The sequence below is a fragment of the Pagrus pagrus genome (assembly GCF_965226575.1).
Source record: "Pagrus pagrus genome assembly, chromosome: 11".
In the NCBI taxonomy this organism is placed as follows: Eukaryota; Metazoa; Chordata; class Actinopteri; order Spariformes; family Sparidae; genus Pagrus; species Pagrus pagrus.
Genome location: NC_140195.1, coordinates 12,152,555 through 12,171,107, shown reverse-complemented (window position 1 = coordinate 12,171,107; position 18,553 = coordinate 12,152,555). Strand labels below are relative to the sequence as shown.

Below are 18,553 nucleotides of genomic sequence, written 5' to 3'. Positions count from 1 at the left end.
GATGTAGTCAGGTATGATCAGTTCAGACATGTCCTAAACCTATATTTCTAATTCTTGAGAGAAGTAGAGTGAAATGCATTTTGAATGTAACTGTCCCATAGCTGATTCAATAAATAGTGAGGGTCTTAAAACTAGACTTTGACACTAAGACCACACTAATTAAAGTAATATGACAGGGTGCACTATCCTGTCAGTTTATATTGTGCTTTTTAGTGTTTCCAAACAGCACTGACACCCTGCACCTGACAGCAAGACATCATAAAGACAGTCTTAAATATTTGCTGTTTTTTTCCTACTGTAGCCATATAAATGGGCCACTACTGCAGTTAAGTCCTTATGCTAAACCTCACTGCATCTCTAATGGGATTATTGGCTCATACATCAAACTCTACATACATCTCAACCCATGTGTCAACAGCACAAACAGCCATTTTGAAGTTTCACACTACATCACAAGTAGAACTAATAGCTACAGACACTCATAAATGCCCTAACACTACTGACCGTCCCGTGAATCGCTCAGTGTACATGATGTTTGTAATACAACAGTGACACCTCCTGGCAAAGTTGTACACTGTAAAAAGAGTACAGTAAGAAAAGTTCTGTGAACAAATAAGTCAAAAGCTGACTCAGTGCATGACAATAAGGCTTTATTTGAGGATGTGAGGAAGGAATGACAGGTGACAATTTTAATCTCAGTGGTGAGCAATTACACAGGTCTACAGATTACTGCTTTGGCTGCATACATACTCAAGAGTATCAGCACAAATGAGGAATAACAAGTCATCTCGCGAATGTTTTCATTTGCAATAAGTCTAGGAGATGATCTTAAGTCTATAGGTCTACATCAGAGTACCATTATTACATGCAAAGGTACCTCATTTTGTATATCCATCTAATTTGAGTTGGTTTACCTAGCTACGGTGTGGTGTGTTGTTCTGCGGATTGATTACAGTTTCACTGAATCTACAGTAGTAGTAACCCCAAGAACAAGATATATGACAAACCATGCAGGCAGAAGTAAAATTTGGTGACAGTGACCTTACTGGTGAAATGACAAACCTTTAATATACTGCTCACTTACGCTTTCGGGGCCAAAAACAAAAAACAAAGTACAAATAAAAACAAAAGCAGAAATGTAGAGCACATGTAGCTGTTATGGAATGGATCGCAGAAATCACAAATAATTGGCCATTTTGTTAAACTCCAGATAGATGATGTTGACAATAACAGGGGGGGGAAAGCACAATACTGTCTTGCTTGAGCTGAGACAAACAGTTAAAGGAAAGGCAATTAGGATGGCCAAAGAGATTGCTGAAATCGAATAAATGCTACTGTTTCTTTGAGGCTTTGGATGCACGTCTGAATGCACTGTGTGTGTCATCACAGGAACAAATGGCACTTTTTAGTTTTGATTTCACAGCTTTTCATTTACAATGCTTGGGTGCGTTTACACATTCCACCTGAAAATGAAATGTGAACTAGGCTGATAAAGAAAATTGGCACAGAGTGGTGACAAGGCCACTATGTCTGAGCTAGACTGTAGTTAAGTGGCAATACAGATTGGAAAACAAGGATCAAAAAGTAAAGCTGTCTTTTCACAGTATCATTATAGGATGTAGGATCTGAGCCTGGTTGAAAAATAAAGAAATGTATTTCCTTCTGCACCAAATTTCCTGAAAATATATATACCACTACATTCTGTATGAAGGTACAGAAAGTTTGAGAAATCAAAAGTAAATAGGAAGTGAAATAAGTTAAATTAATTTGAAACATAAAAGGCACCCAGGCTATGAGGGAAAAGAAATTACTGAAGGGGGAAAAAAGCCATTCGTCTCTCAAAGGGAAACATCCTCACATTCCAGTGTCTTCCATTAGTTATCATGTAACAGGAAAATACAGCTATTAAAAAAATAATGAAGCCAAGAACCAGGTGTGCACGGGCCTGTGGCACCGGAGCCATTCCCTGGACCTGAGCCTGCTCTGACTATGTACAAGTATGAATGAACTACATGACCACACTTGAATGGACACTCATCAGGCACAGCCTGATCTCATCTCACATTCATCACCATTTACTCTCACAAATCAAATATAAACTACATCCCTGCCAAAGAGCAAGACGGACGCTTTCAAATGAAGCAAGTCACACGCGTTAATGTCAATGATCCCATTTTAGCATGGCCACATAGTGTAGTGGGGTTGTGCAGGTGGACATGGACAACAAATATATTTTACATCTTTATATACAATAACATGGAGGGGGGCACAGTGGCAAATTGAGATGGGTTTTCTCCTTTTAGTTCAACAAGTTTTCCGGTCGTGGTGAAATGAAGGCGAGATTTAGAGGACCCGGGACCTCTTGCTGGCCAGTGAACCATGCTGAAAGAGAAAGGGACAGGACTGAGTTAATATTAAATCGGAATAATCATGCTAGCAGACTATTAAAACAGTGACTACATGTTGGTGTCGGAGGCTCAGAGAATAAAACCTAAACAGAGACATACTTTCAACATAACTGGGGCTCCTTTCCAGCTACAATGAACTGACCTTTTTAGAAACTAGACTGTTACTAGTCATGTAATCATCACAAAAGTTTCTTTCTTCGACCTACCTTGGCCTGCTTGTAAAAGTGAGGGGCCAACTCAACCAACCAGGACGACTCCACAGCAGTCACATCACGCATGTAGTACTTTGCCGTCTGCACCACTTCATTGAAAACAACCCTGGAAATGAGACAATGGAAAACTTTTATAGTTTTTCTCCACTGAATACACAGAAAAACTGGAACCATGCACACAATTCTGAAAACTCAAAGCTCGTGTATCAAAAACAAAACTCCAGACTGCTAAACTCTAAGAACAATATCCTAGTTTTCACTCTGAAACATTTGTAATCACATTTTTAAAAAACTCTAAGCACAAATAACATCATTTGGCACACTTTGTTGAGTGGGAAACCACTGGCCTTCAAAATGCCACACACTAATTACCAATTCATTTCACCTGTTCAAACTCCCTTAACAAAACACTTCAATCATATTGTATGTCAGAGCAAAAGAGGGGCCTTAGGTGACCTCTACTGGCGAAGAAAAGAGATCCCATACTTGTCATGAAATCCGTGAAACTTTGGTTTGAACTCTGATAATGTTGCAGACAGTATCAACTATAAGTTTACAACCAATTTGAACTCATTGGATAGGGAAATGCATCCTACTCTGATGTAATGATTTAACAATGCAATATTTATAATATATTGACAGTATTGCATTACAGTATGGCAACAGACTTAATCCAGTATGCACCATATAATTGCAACCTATTCTTGGCATGAAGCATGGCCTCATAGAGCCAAACATCTATAAACAGTACTTTGACGGAAGTGCATTACATGAATCACACCAGTATACAAATTGATTTTCTATAAGAAACGTTCATATGATAGCTGCGTGTGTCATTTTGGTGGATAGAATACGTTCTGACATGGATTTGAGTGCTGTTTGAGTTTCGTTTTGTTTTCTGTTAAAGATTTTGAGAAATAAGCTGCAGTTTCAGGAAACGTGTTTAAACATCTGGGAACAACTGTAAGCAGGAGAGCATAAATCTTACTCTCAATGTACATGTACATTGATATACTATCAATTCTCTGTGCAACATAAATGTAAAAGAAAAAGGAATCAAAAGAAAGCCATGTTTATTGTACAAGATAACATATGAGGAAAATATACTGACCATTTTGGAGGTTTCTCTCCAAAAAGCACAGAGTTAGGATGGATGTGGAGCTCACGATCATCTCTTAAAGTCCTGGCAGGAAGGAATGAACAGGAGTGTGTGTGTGTCATGTGATTTAAACGTGCACAAAAACTGACATTCATTTGCTGGGAAAAGTCTGATATCTAACTCTCACCGATAGGAACCAGAATGGTGAATGCGGGCTGCATTAGAGAAAAATCCTAATACAATGCACTTCAAGATCACATCAGGGTCACCTGTGCAAAAGAAAATAGCAATGTACATGTCAAATTACTATTTTGGTTTCGTTTTGTATATGAGGGTGATGCAAAGGGTTATTACCATGTTTTCATACTAATATCAACGTTCTTCAAAGTAGCACAGATTTAAAAGATTAAAAACAAGAGATGTCACCAGCTCCTGATGCAACCTCGTCTGGTACGAACACACATTACATAAAATAAACGTGACGCATGTATACCTTCACTGGAAGTCCGTGGCACCTTAAACTTGTTCATGAGACGCCGGAGCTGCTCTCGTACAGTCACAGCCCGCAGCAGACCCTTATAATTGAGGAAGTGTTCCTGACACCACTGGGAGCTCTTCTGGTGCTGCAGGAAAGAGGAGAAGATTTCAGAGTCTTGATGTCGGTCAACTTCTTCCCTGTTTTTGCTGAGTTCAGTGTTGTGTCCACCGTCACCGGCTGAGCTATATACTGTACATATACACACACGCACTGTACCTTAATGAATGCTTCATACACATTCAGCATGGTGAGGTGGTCCCCCTCAGCCACTGCGAATTTCCTGTGCTCTCGGGCCTGTACGGGCGAGATAGCAGAAATGGGCTAATTGTTTTGCTGACAGAGCATTTCTGCCATATATACAGTACAACACGCTCTTTTTGAAAGCCTGTTTTTTTCACTTACAGCAGCTTTCTTCTGATTGGGCGGCACGACAAATATATTCTGAATCTGCATCATTGCCGCAATGGTGACAATCTCTTTGGAGCAGCCGAAGTTTCCTGACTCCAGGAGCATCTTGGCAAACATGGGGCTGAGAGGAAACTCTGCCATCCGCACACCCATGGGATCAGTCAAACGGCCGTAATGGTCCAGACCTGCCAACAGACACACAGCTGGTTTAGATTCTGCATCATGTGCAAGGACACCTTAGCTTGTAGATGCTTGCCGTCACTGAATTTTGAACAGTAGTCTTGCAGTTGAAGGACAGTTTCCCTTTTTACTTTTCCATCGTGCTGACAGTTTTGTTTCTTACCTCCCAGAGCGTAGAGCAGCTCTAGTGCCTGAACCATCGTCTGAGCTGGAGGAGGCTGCAAAATCATAAAAAAAGATGAAAGTCCAACATTTATTGACTCCGAAAAAGACAGAATAAAGTGAGACTCTGGTGTACCTCGGAAGTCTTGTCATTACATCCAACTACACAATGACTGAATTAATTTTATGGTTTCTATGCATTTCCCCCCAGAGGCCAAGGGCCATTCACGCTAATTAAAATGTAAAGTACAATTCCTTTCACAGTGGGTGAACACATCACAGCCACCCCATGGATGCAAAGTGAGCCACTCACAGAAAGGAAGCTGAACCGCAGCACGTTGTCAATGCCTAATGCTTTAAGCTGCAGGATGACAGGAGCCAAATTGGTGCGCTGCATCTCTGGCACAGTAGAGGCAGGCAGTTTCTCAAAGTCCTCCTCTAGTGAAAGGAGCAGAGGCAATAAGAAACACAGGGAGGGAATGACAAAGAGCGACAGAAAAACAGGCAGAGAGGGTGGAGGGAGAGGACAAGGCTGCAACACTATGTTAACAATGCGTGAATTCATCTCATATTTTGATCATCTTTCTTCTGTTCCTTCAAACTCTCACGTACCCGTGTACAGCCGGAAGCATTTCCCAGGTCGGTTTCGCCCAGCTCTCCCAGCCCTCTGGCTGGCTGAAGCCTTGGAGATGGGAGTAACCACCAGCGATTCGATGGCAGTGCGAGGATTGTAGGCTCGCAGCTTCACAAACGCACAGTCGATGACAAATACAACGCCATTTATGGTGATGGAGGTCTCAGCTATGTTAGTGGCCACCACAACCTGGAAGAAACAAATAAGAAAGAAAGTCAAACGCTTTGGATATTACATTAATTTACCAGCTTTTGTTGTACAGAAACCCTAAATGATCATGGGTCAAGCATTTTCCGGATATTTCGAGAAAATTCCCTCTTATCTCGGGAGAACCACATTTGTTATTCTGTGATAATGACATAAATAACTAGTGATTCTCAAGAAAAACCTAAATTTAATTCATTATCACAGGAAAACAGAGGAAAAATATGTTTTGACACGATTGTCTCGAGCTTCCGTACTTAAGTCAAAACCTGCACTGTTAGTGTAATTCAATATGGTCACTCTCAAAGTTTATATGGAATATATGGAAGGCTTTCATGGCATTTTGAGCACTTCTAACTAGAATCTCCACTATTCTATATACAGTATTTAGCCCAAATACTTATTTTTTATTAATTTATTTTATCAGCACAAAAACAATAATTGGCCAGGCATGTTGTCAACCCACAGCATACAGTATATACATACATGTAAATATATGTATAATTTACTTTTACCTGTAAATTCGATACTTAAATCTACTACGAGGAATTTTCACTTGTTATGAAACCGCCTCAATTTAGTTCTGATGGCCCTATGTTACCTACACAGGCAAACGAGACCATCAGTGAGAAGATTGGCCATAGTTGTTATTATAGTTATTCTTAATGCCTGTCACCGGGTCAGATTCCGACTTATCTGGGTTGGATATGTCATAAAAATGTTTTAAAGATTATGGTGGAATGCTGAAGATGAATTTATGAGGAGGAAAGAAGCTGTAGTCTGGTGTTGTGGCACTAAAACAAAGTCATCGTTTATCCAAAGGGGTCGCCAGAATCAACAAGAAATGAAAGCTCCTTGTCGTAGCTTTCAATCCATTTATCGCCAGATACAGTAACTACTTTTGATAATTTAGTACATTTAATATTAGATACATTGACTGAAGTACTATTCGTATGGGTGACTTTCACTTTTAACAAAGTAGTATATTAACATGATATCTTTACTTTAAATCAAGTATGACTTATAGGTACTTTATTTTACAACACTGCTAGAGTTAATGTTAAGAGAACTTTGAATCGCTGCACACATCTCAGAACAATGTAGATATGATGGAGAGAAGTGAAAAAAGCAATTCAGTCTGATTATCAAGATACTTTAAAGCTACTGCTTGTAATTGGGAATATATACAAAATAGAGGAAATGCAAACTTCACTAACAAGCTACAAATGCATCTAGACAAACCAAAACATTTACCTTGCGAACAGAGGAGGGCGCCCTCTCAAAGACCTTCATCTGCTCAGCGTAAGGTAGACCAGAGTACATGGGCAAAATTCTAAGGTGTTTCTTCATGCCGTATCGTGAAAGAGTCCTGGCCTGCTCCTGGAGAAGGGACACCACTTTCTCCACCTCCTCCTGAGGAGAAAAACACAAGGGACAATAAGAGGAAGAACACAATCAGCTGCTGGATGGAAGTTATCAAAATAAGGTTGAGTAGCGTGAAAGATATGGCCGCTGACCTGCCCAGTAAGAAAAGCCAGGACATCTCCGTCATCCTCCGTCTCGTGGATCTTCAGCACCGTCTCCACTGTTGCCTTCACATAGTCTGGGACTGGACTGAGAACAAAAGAAAAGAGTTCAAAACAAATATGCAAATCATACATATTTGCCTAAATCGCTGGATTATGTGTGTTGACTACCTGACGGTGTAGAAGACGTCCACCGGAAAGGTGCGTCCCTCCACCGTCAGAATTCCACACGTGTCCTTGTTGGGATCTCCGGACTCGTTCAGGTTGAAGAAGTCGTGGAATTTCTTCAGATGATATTACAGGTAGGACAGAGAACATTAATGAGGCAGTTACATTTACTATATAAAAACAGGCTAAACAGCTTGTGACATTCGCCAGTTGATGCAGTTAACATGGTTTTATTTACAGAGGAAGTTAATAATATTTAATCTACTGGTATTTTCCCAATGTTTGCAGCAACGATGTAAAACTCTTCATGCCCTCAATCTGACATTTTAAAAATGATGCAACTTTTATCTGCAGTATAACTAAACAATTTGCATGTGTAGTTAAAAGCCTTTTTAAACAGAAAGTACAGCAGATGCCTGATACAGCATTTCAGCTGACTTGTTTAATGCTGAGCGCAGTCGTGGCCTGATTGTGTCTTTCTTTCATCAGTATCGCGGATGTCAGTACAATGTGATCTGACCTGACATCAACTTTCCCCTCTCTTCATTCTTTGTTTGCTCTCTTCCCGCTAATCTAGCATATCTGTTCATCTTAATGATGCAGTCACCTTGGCATCCAGAGTGGCAGACGCCACAATCAGCCTCAGGTCTCGCCGCTTTTTCTGAATCTGGAGGAGAATCGGAGAACATGAAACAATGTGAAAAGAGAGGTTGAGTCAGTGTTCAAATGCAAAACACTTCTAGGATTAGTTTCATGGCTAGATCGTTGCATCTTAAACTTTAACACAATACTAGCATAAAAAAAAAAAATGATACTCAATACCCGTTTCAATAACACTGCAAACAGACAAAAGTCCTCGGCACACAAAATAGGATATTTGGTAATGCAAGTGTTAGTTAACAGGTAACAAGGCCCTTATAAGTCATTAAAAGATGTTTATTAACATTGTTAAGACTATATAAGCGTAAAACTAGCATAATAAAACATGTTTATTGTTAGATGATAAGACACTTATAAACAATTATAAGAACCTTGTTAACTGTTTACAGACTGTTTAGAAGCTTTCGTTGTTGCTTTATCAAGATAAATACATACTCATTTATGCATTTATAAGCAGTTAACTATGCTTTTGCAGCTGCCAAATATAAAGAAAACAATGCCCAATAAAGGTTAATAAATTCTTTGTTATGCACATTTTAAAATGTTTTTTATTGGCTTGTTTCGTTTAGTACACAAGAAAAAAGTTGGAATCGAACCCAGGCCACTGCAGTAAGGACTCAGCCTTAACAAGTTTCTTAAAAGTTTTCATACATGTCTTATAATCTAACAATAGATGTATTATTGGAAATCTGATTGTAAATCGTTTTTTTTGTTGTTGTTGGGTTTTTTTGACACTATCGAATAGAACCTGACCAATACTCGATTTTTGGGGCCGACAACGATACCAATATCAGGTGGCAAAAAATTCCGATTTCGATATATCAGCCGATATACACACAATATTTTTAATGATCCCTAGAAAGTGGGACTTTATTCTCTGCTCAGGATGCCATTACTCCACTCTATCTTTATATAACAAATAGTTGTTTACTACTATATGATATTATAGTTACTTATAGTATAATCAGTATAGTAAGTATAGCGGAGGCAGGATATTCAAGAGTTTAGCAATTACTTTATAGTCTAAAACGACATCAGTGCACTGAAACAGTGAACTTTATGGGGAATTTAATAATTCAAAATCACCCTGAGCTTTCTTTTTCCTGCATTATAATCTCTTAAAAAAACAAAAAAAAGCTTTCATAACGGCACATTTTGGACAACATGTATGTTGATACCAATATATCTGTGATAGTCTGATACTATGGCATGCGGATATTGGATCATATTCAAATAAGTGGTGTTGGAAATGTATTTAAGTATAGACGCTTTGGACAATTTTAAAGGCTATAAGTATCAATTAAAGTTGAATAGTAAAGAATCAGCTGTCATTACCTTCTTCAGCAGGCCGATGGCGATGTCTGTATACAGGGTTCTCTCATGCGCTTCATCTAGCATCAACACACTGAGGAGAACAGCACAATAAAAAACATTAGAGTGAATCCAACCCAGTCTTCATAGCAAATATATGTGTACAAAGGCAACTGTTTTCTTTTATTGTCACTGCAGGTTTCAGGAGGCTGGTACTTGTCATGCTGGCTCCCTGTCACACTGTCATCATTTGTGTGAAAATGAGCTATACACTGTGACGCCTTTATTACAATCACATACCTGTATTTTTTCAAAAGAGGATCAGCCATCATCTCCCGCACCAGCATGCCATCTGTAAGGAACTGAAGCACACGGGCACAATTAAAAAGAAACCAAACATCAGACAGCCTTTAATGCAGACTTCAAACATATGGTGGGGGAATACCTTGATTCTTGTGGTGTGGGGATCAGAGCAGTCATCAAATCGGATGGTGTAGCCCACCTCATGTCCCAGCAGGGCCCCCCGCTCCTCTGCCACACGGTTAGCTACCTATCAGCAGGAAAGAGGGGGGAAATGGAGGATTTGAAGCAGGCGCGTGTCCTTCTGTCAGTGTGAACTAAATATCTCACAGTGAAATGACATTGGCAAACGGCGACAGAGCTGAGCTGAGCGGTGGTGGGACTTACAGAGATAGCAGCCACGCGGCGAGGCTGTGTCACTCCAATCACCTTCCCCTCGGCTGCCCAGCCAGCCTCCATCAGGTACTGCAAGGAGTCAGATGGTAGATCAGAAAAAAGGAGAGGAGTACAAAGCATGAGATGGAGACACTGATGTTGCAGAACAGCAGATTCGGCATAAATTAAAGCCTAGCTGATGTGGTCCAAAACACGAAAAGGCCACTAAGCATGAAGACAAGGTCACGTGGAAAAAAAAATCTCTATGTGAGCAAAACCACATGAAGGGTGTCAGTCCACTGCGGCAATCATGGGCCGTTAGCTGTTAGAGTAGGTGCATATGTGAATCTATTTAAAGTAGTGTATAAATAAATGCAGGGATTATACCAACCTGAGGTATCTGTGTTGTCTTTCCACATCCTGTCTCACCAACTATAATGACAGTCTGGAAGCTCTCCACCAAGTATAAGATGTTGTTTCTGTGCTGGATATGAAACAACAACAAAACAAAAATAAGATTCATAATAAACAATTGAACACCACTGGACCAAACAACTCCCACTCCTGTTGTTATATTCATGCTGAGACTCGATGTGACACCTTGAAAACGGGGAGTTTCTGTCGCTGCTTCTCGATGGAGAGGGCGGTGTGCGGGTTGAAGATGATGGGGGAGCCGGTGGTCTCTGTGTTGAGCTCCCGCTCCTCGGAGATCCCCGGAGCCTCGGCGCCTGGAGCAAGAACATATGGTGAAGGTGGAGAGAAGATGTTTTATTTAAATGCGAGCAGGCGGATGGGCTTTAAGAGGACGACAGCCAGGGTTTAAGTGCAACGTCCTGCCACGGAAATGAACGACCTATGAGCGACTAAAGCCACGTTAATGGCGTGGTTTTGTCGTGTAGCTGTCGTACCGTCTCGCCTCTCAGCTTGTGTGTTTTATTTTGGCAGGTCACACTTTGAATCCGCAGAGCTTACGTTTGGACCGACAGTCTGCAGAGCACGCAGCGGCCGTGAAAGCGACCGAAACCACACCGAGACCGGCTCAACTACCGTAGCAGCCGCCCGGGTATAAATACAAACACGGAAAAATTACATTAACAGCCTCATTTATGCGTTTTTTCGTACTTACCCGGCTTCCAAAATTTCATCGTGGAAAGGGGAGCCGCCATCTTGGCCACTACGTCACATATTTTTTCTTTTTTTTTTTTTTACTTTGTAGGTGACGTCATGATGTGGGTTTTCTTCGGAGATTTTATGAATGATGTCAGCGTGTTTGCAGGTTCACGTTAGGTGAAATTCATCCCTGTCCAGCAGGTGTGATGGGCTCTGATAAGTACAAAGAGTACTCTCTTATTTCTATGTGTGAAATAAACAGCTACAGTATGAGCTCTTCATCAGCTCGATTAAAACTTCATGTTTGGTCATCCAACCTTGCAACGTTACCCTACCTTATGAACACTGAATGACCAAACATTGTACTTACTAAAGCTGATAAATAGCTCTCCAATAAAGTACATGCCTCATTCAGACTATTGAGGTTGAGGATCAGGGTTCAAATCCTGTTAGTTGCTTTTGCTGCATAGATTAAAAGTTGCCATCATAAATACTCAAATTATGAACCACAAGAAGTTCTGTAACTGTAACTGAAGTTGAAAATATGTCTTAAATTACATTGTAAAAACTTTAATTTTGAACCCTGTAAGGATGTCACCTGGAAATCACAAGTGAACTTTAAAAAGACGTTAAAAAATACATCAAAAGAACCAACATCCTGGCTCTTGTCTCTTTAACGTCACAACTTTTGGATATGTTTTTGCTCAGTGGGTCTGTAGCGAGGATTAAAGTGGTATTTAAAGCCAATTTCCACCAATAAAAGAAGAAACATTTGTGAAAAGTTGGGAAATGAAAATGTTTTAAGACATTAAGTAGGGCTATCACAATATCAGATTTACCATACAAGCATACAAGTGACCAAACTTATTTCCAATACTATACGTGGTGGAAAGTAACTATGTACATTTACTCAAGTACTGCACTTAAAGGGCAAGTTCACCGAAAAATGGAAATTCAGTCCTTATCTGCTCGACCTCATGCCGATGGAAAGTCGCGTTCAGTTTTGTCATCACATTTCTGGGGCTTCAAAGGAGAACAGTGTTGCAGTATTTCCCAAAACAACTGAAGTACACGTGGACAAAAACAACTGAACAAAATATTAAAATGGCTCCATACAACTTCCAAAATTGATTTGAAAAGATATTATCTTATATATCTATATATTATATATGTCTTATATTATCTTATCCAGTTATTTAGGAGAATGCTGCAGCACTGTTTTGCTGTGAAGCTCCAGAAATGTTTTGTGGACTATGAAACTTCACCCGCCATTCCATTGTTTTGAGGCTGAGTAGATAATGATTAAATTTTTGTTTTTGGGTGAACTTTTTCCCTTAAGAAGGTACTTTGCTTCCATTGTTTCTCTACATTTGTGAGAAAAATTATGTACTTTTTACTCCACTACATTTATCTGACAGCTGTACTTACTTTAAAAATCAGGGTGTTGCATATAACTGTTACATGTGCTCAGCTTACAAAATATGATGCAACCAACCGTTGATGAAGTAGCTGAAATAAGCTAATCAAAATGCTTCTTTCACAGGATAATGATCCGACAACTAGGCATTCGACCATCCAGTGAGTACTTTTATTTTGATACTTGGAAGTTATTTCTGCAGTACTTTCTGTAATATCTTTTCACAATCAGTGAATAAATAATCTGACAAAGATTTATTTTTCATTTCAATAAAAAAACACAGATAGCATCTCTTTGAAAATGGAGGCCAAATAAAGCCCATGTTTAATGATTCCCAAAAGATTTGATCAGAAAATACAATCCTTTCAAACACCAGCTGCGTATCTAATATAACAGTATCATTACAAGAACTTACGCGAGAACTGTTTTTAAAAGTTCTTCACTATAAAATACTGAGAAATATGTTACATCAAACAAGATATAACATAAGTACAAATAAATCTGTGTAATAATACAAGGTGGATTTGACAAAAGGGACATTGTACAGAATTTACAGACAAGTTTAAATTAATTTCAATAAAACAGGCAAGACTTTGATCTGGAAGCTACATGTGAGAGAAAAGAAAAACAAATAATAAATTTAAATTATTTCTACTCTCCCAACTAATGCCATTGATAAATGGCATCTAGATATACATGAACAGCAAGTCATGGCAGTGCACAGACCAGTTTTTAGCCTGAATCTGTGAACGTTTGCATCTGAAAACGGCATGCACGTTTCCTCCCCCTTTGCTCTTGAAGAAATGATTACAATGGACAGATAACTTAGATGGTTGTTAGTTCCTGGCTGCAGTAACAGCGCATTGATACTACTGGTAGATACTGGGATTGGATATCAGCTGATATGTGTATCTGACCACCAGCACTTTTTTTTTTAATGCTAAAATTAGTAAGATTTAAGATGTGTTTAGCTACTAGTTTTCACATTTGTTGGACACCAGACTCTTCAGAAGAAATAACAATTGTCAGATTTTATTCAAAAATGTTATATTTATATCCATGGAGCAAAAAAATGAAGCTCTTAATCACAATTCATTTAAAACCACAGACACATACTGTAGGAGTTATTCTTAATAGTACTATAATGTGCTTACTGCCATGACACTTAACTCATTATTTTGTCAGGCCCAGATTGGTTTCTTAAAAAGGCAAACATATCATCTTGAATTGACATTTCAGAGGGGTGATTTAACAGTGACAGTAACAAAAAATTAATCCTTTAAGAGTTGTTTTAGACATCAAATACGGTGCGTTTTGTCCCTAAATTAAAAGGTAACACTTCACACTCGTGGACAGATTGAACCCTAATGACTATATGGTGAGACTTTGTTTTTATTTCCCAGTTCCTGTTACTTAACCTCATGAGCAGCGAGGATGAATACATATAATGGTTGTTATCTTTACGATCTAAAATCTGCATTCATGTCAAGAAAAGGCCTGCAGTAAACCAACAAAAATCCTTATTCTGATTTACCAATCTCGGCTGAAATATTTGCTTGTCATATTTGTTAGTGTTTTGTCAGAGATGGTGGTGAGGAAGGAAAGATAACATATGGGAAGTGAAATGGAGGGTGCCTTAAACAGAAACCCCCAAAATTAGAGAGATGTACAGTATTGAAACATGTTCATCACGGTGGTCTTGCAGGATCTCGTTAATCAAACTAGGATTCCAATGAAGCACTGTACACTGAAAAGTCATACTGTATATGCAGGAGTGTTGACACCCCTCAAGCCATGGAGTTCCTCTGTCTTGACAATTTACTTCAACAGAAATGTTTGTTTTTTAGTGTCCAATGCATTCTTCTCAGTCAAAATGTAGCGCTGTGTAAAAGATTATCCACACCACCTGGAAAAGAGAAAAAAAAAAGGCTGGTTAGACACTAATGATCAAATCATTTGCTTCACAAACATTTTATTGTGTTATTTCATAGCGGTAAGCACTACGGACTGACTAATGACTGGCTGAACTAAAAAACAAAACAACAAAAGGTCTGAGAACAATAAACAGAAGAACCTCTTCTTTTAATTAAAGCTGAAATGCACAACTCCCCACATTGTAGCATTTCCATGAAGTATTATTGTTGACGGTTCTGTAGCAAAGACAACCCGATCACTTTCCATTTTCCTCAGAGTAGACAAATCGTGAGTTTATTCAATCATCAAGTCTAAAATGGAGACGTGAAAGCAGATAGAAATGGTGCCAGGATGACAGATTGACTGGATTGTGAGTCAGCCTTGATCTTCTGGGGAGATTTCGTGCCCAGTGGCAAAATTGCACAGTGAAAGCGAGGTTTTAATCGAACAATCCAAAAACCATTAAATCGTGACATCAACATTTACTTCATGATATATTGTACTATGACAGTAATCTTGCAGGTTCACTGTGTCTCACATTGTGTGATATGGGTTTACTAAAATGTTTACACAGTCTTTGTTAGTAAATGCAGGAAAACAATTAAAAAGCGAGTTTGAGGTGTATATATGTTTTTGGCAGCAGCTCAACACTAGCTTGCCAATGTACTCTGAGACCAATTCCTGTCGCATACCAATTAGTTGCTGAAGCTCTAAAATGGGCAACCAGTGGACTTATCTTGATGACCAAAGATTTCACCACATTTTACTCATCATCTTTTGCCCGGGGCAGCCTAAAATTGCACAGTGATTGCACAGTGTGTAGGCGCCTTTAGAGCCGTGGTTCATTCTCACATCTTGTAGTACTTGCAGTGAGATGCAGTGAACCGCAAAGCATTAAGCATTACAAAATGTATCTTTTAATTTAGATGTTTGCAATCATGGAATGTGGTGAATTAAACATTTAATTGGTGCACACTTCCCTTCCCTGCTCGACTTTTAAAGTCCCTACGGTGTAGACTTGAAACTGAATTGGCCACACCTTTGATAATAAGACAACACACTGAACATGAACTTTTCCATCCAACTAGAGAACACTACACTGGGGATTGTTTTACGGGGTAACTTCACCAATTTTACACATTTAAGTGTGTTTACAGGTACTGGAAAGATTAACTGCAGATGTGAAAAAAGTAGTACAATCCTTTTGTGGCTCCAGAAGAAGCTGCATCTGATAAATTGCCTCCAATGGAGTGAAAGTGGCTGGGTTGCATTGTGGGTAATGTAGGCACCAGGTTTTAAAAAGGAAGAAGAATGTGTGGAATAAAAAAGGTGATATCTTTGGTTCTGCTGTATCAAACTGTCAATAATGAGTCCCACAGTGTTGTAAAAGCACAATGTTAGAACAGTGGGCTGCTTATCAAAACCTGGCGCATACATTACCCACAACACAACTTGCCACTGAGTAACATAACTGGAGGTAATTTATCAGATCACATGCAGCTTTCCTCTGGAGCCACAAAAGGCTTTATACTCATTTTTTCACATATCCAGTAAAATTGGTGGGATCACTCTGTAATTTAAAGCTGAAGTGAGCATAAGGTGAACATCCTCACCAGAAACAGAGCAAAAGATGTCATGAAGCCTTCTTTGGTGAGTTCCCACGTGCCACCATACTCTTCCTCATCAATCTGCTGAAAGCTGCTGAAGTATACATACAGGACGCCAGCGTTGATGATGCAGAATCTAAAAAGGCAAAGACATGAAGATGTTCACTTTTTTGTGTTTTTCTTGTACAGTCAGATATGAAGACACTTTTAGACCGTTTAAAGGTGCACTATGTAGTTTTGCGAAACAACTTCTAATCAGAAGAGAAAGATCCTCATTGATTGAATCTTTAATGCCTAAACAAACTAAATAAACAAACTCTCTGTTTTTATGACTGAATAAACAAACTGACCATAAAAGGACAACACTACTTCATACTATTTTACTACTTTTATTTTACCTTTCTATATTCAAACAGTGTTCTGTGGACCTTTTTTCCCTCTGAGAGCAGCTTGTTTATACAGCATTTTTGATTATCATTGTAAATATAAAAATTCTGAGTTTGAATTTCATTTCCAAAACGACATAGTTTTACAGATGTAAGGTTGATACAGGCTGTACAGGATACTTACATGGCTATGCCCAGAAATCCTTTCAGCGGTGCAACACCCCATATCACGCCGAGGATTACTGCAATAATTTGTCGAAGCCAGTATATCACATCTAAAAACTCATCCTGTAAAAGAGAATACAGACAAATTAACTTTGATTGAAGTGATGCAATGCTAAAAACATCTATCCCTAGTGCAGTTAATCAGGGCTAGTTCAACTACAGTTCTTTTTACAGGAAAAAAACATCAGTCAAAGGGTTCATAACAGGAACGCGTAATCTGATGTTTTGACTAAACAGGAAAAGGCATCAACAGTCTCGTGTCAAAGTTGGTTTCTTCTTCAAAAAGTGTCTCACACGACCTCCGTGTTGTGGGTGAAGGCCTTGTTTAAGTTAACTGAGATGATGGTTAAGAGTTGCTGAAATGAGTGGTGAGGTTTGGTTTCAGGTTAAGGTGAGGGGGAAACAGACTTTGACACAACAAGCTTGCAAGCAATAGACAAACAATTAACTGACAATCACAATTGTGATCAATTAACAGCTTCAGTCGTTTTTCCAAGCAAACATATCAAGCGTTAATGGTTGCAGCCTGTTAAATGTGAGGACTTTCCACTATATTTTCGACATTTTACAGACTAACCAGCGATTAACTTAATTAAAAATGTGATAATTGACCATGTAGAAGAGCATTTAAAAAGCATTCCATTTACTTAATCCCTTGAATTCAGTGAGTAGTGGGTGACAAATCCCAACAGCATTTACATGTCGCCGACTGCCACGTTTAGTTTCCCACTGTATCGATTTGTCAGCTAAACCAGCCAAATCTGATTAATCCTTAGCATGGCAGCTAGCTCCAGATAGCAGCGATTTTGGACACCTGACGACAAATTAGGTGCACTGAAAACTTTAGAGCAGCTACTGGCGACTACGACGACATATGAGCTTGACTGAATTTTTTTTTAAAGGGCAACTGACTGACCTTCTCTTCCCAAACAGCATTACCGTTGAAGGCTTTGCTCCATGTGGACTGTTTTACACCCCCATTCAGCAGATGACTTTCTTCTTTCCGCTTTGTATTGCTCGTCATTCTTTGCTGTTTCCTTCGGCTACAGACGTCAAAAAGTTACAATCCAAATCTAATGACGCCTGAAAGTAGACTTGAGCCTCTAGCGATGTCTAGGGAAACGAAACAGCATGAAATATATGAAGGTATGAGGAGATTGTACGCTCCGCTGATCTGACAGATTTCAGTCGCTAACCCAAAAAAAGCTACCTGCGCATGCGCAGTACTGTTTGACCCCAGCAACCGACAGCCAATCAGAAAGTGCGACGTTTCTGCGCCGCTACTGCCAAGAACCTGCTTTAATTCCACAGCGACCCCCAGCGGCGGGGATCTGATCTATCCTACATACTTATATACAGTATATTACATGTTTACACTGTACAAAGTTCCTGTGCAATCCATCCTTGTATCCTGTGCAATCAGATTGTCTCCAGGCAATTTTTATTTATTTTCATAGACTTTTCTTAAATACAGTGCTACACAGAATGTGTGTATTACAACTATGGGTACAATTTTTATCATGTGCAGTTGTCCTCCTGATCATATAGTTAAAGGCAAACAGTGTATAGTGTATATAGTCTTCTTCTTCTTCTTTTAATTATTATTATTATTATTATTATTATTATTAGTAGTAGTAGTAGTAGTAGTAATAGTAGTAGTAGTAGTAGTAGTAGTAGTAGTAGTAGTATCATCTATTTCACATAATATG

The 18,553-nt window shown here is 39.1% G+C and overlaps 2 protein-coding genes across 2 annotated transcripts; both read right to left on the bottom strand.

Annotated features, from left to right (window-relative positions):
• Positions 1–629: 629 nt before the first annotated feature.
• dhx35 (DEAH-box helicase 35) lies at positions 630–11,363 on the bottom strand. Its single transcript, XM_084367552.1, has 21 exons — positions 11,312–11,363; positions 10,786–10,913; positions 10,577–10,669; positions 10,198–10,275; positions 9,956–10,060; positions 9,811–9,872; positions 9,535–9,604; positions 8,147–8,206; positions 7,543–7,655; positions 7,363–7,459; positions 7,100–7,258; positions 5,620–5,830; positions 5,321–5,445; positions 5,009–5,063; positions 4,660–4,850; positions 4,474–4,551; positions 4,213–4,342; positions 3,907–3,988; positions 3,732–3,803; positions 2,615–2,726; positions 630–2,382 (listed from the first exon to the last, which is right to left on the bottom strand). The coding sequence occupies exons 1-21, from the start codon at positions 11,349–11,351 to the stop codon at positions 2,344–2,346; spliced, it is 2,100 nt and encodes a 699-aa protein (XP_084223678.1). The 5' UTR covers positions 11,352–11,363; the 3' UTR covers positions 630–2,343.
• Positions 11,364–13,003: 1,640 nt separating this feature from the next.
• On the bottom strand, positions 13,004–18,070 carry rab5if (RAB5 interacting factor). Its single transcript, XM_084366999.1, has 4 exons — positions 17,761–18,070; positions 16,804–16,907; positions 16,240–16,369; positions 13,004–14,618 (listed from the first exon to the last, which is right to left on the bottom strand). The coding sequence occupies exons 1-4, from the start codon at positions 17,866–17,868 to the stop codon at positions 14,577–14,579; spliced, it is 384 nt and encodes a 127-aa protein (XP_084223125.1). The 5' UTR covers positions 17,869–18,070; the 3' UTR covers positions 13,004–14,576.
• Positions 18,071–18,553: the final 483 nt, after the last annotated feature.

Coding starts and splice junctions, on each gene's coding strand:
- dhx35 (XM_084367552.1), bottom strand. CDS start 11,351: ATGGCGGCTCCCCTTTCCACGATGAAATTTTGGAAGCCGG. Junction 9,873..9,955: donor CCCACACCACAAGAATCAAG/GTATTCCCCCAC, acceptor CGTGTGCTTCAG/TTCCTTACAGATGGCATGCT. Junction 2,383..2,614: donor ACTTTTACAAGCAGGCCAAG/GTAGGTCGAAGA, acceptor TTTCTCTTTCAG/CATGGTTCACTGGCCAGCAA.
- rab5if (XM_084366999.1), bottom strand. CDS start 17,868: ATGACGAGCAATACAAAGCGGAAAGAAGAAAGTCATCTGCTGAATGGG. Junction 16,370..16,803: donor GGATTTCTGGGCATAGCCAT/GTAAGTATCCTG, acceptor TTGCCTTTTTAG/ATTCTGCATCATCAACGCTG. Junction 14,619..16,239: donor CATCTTTTGCTCTGTTTCTG/GTGAGGATGTTC, acceptor TCTCTTTTCCAG/GTGGTGTGGATAATCTTTTA.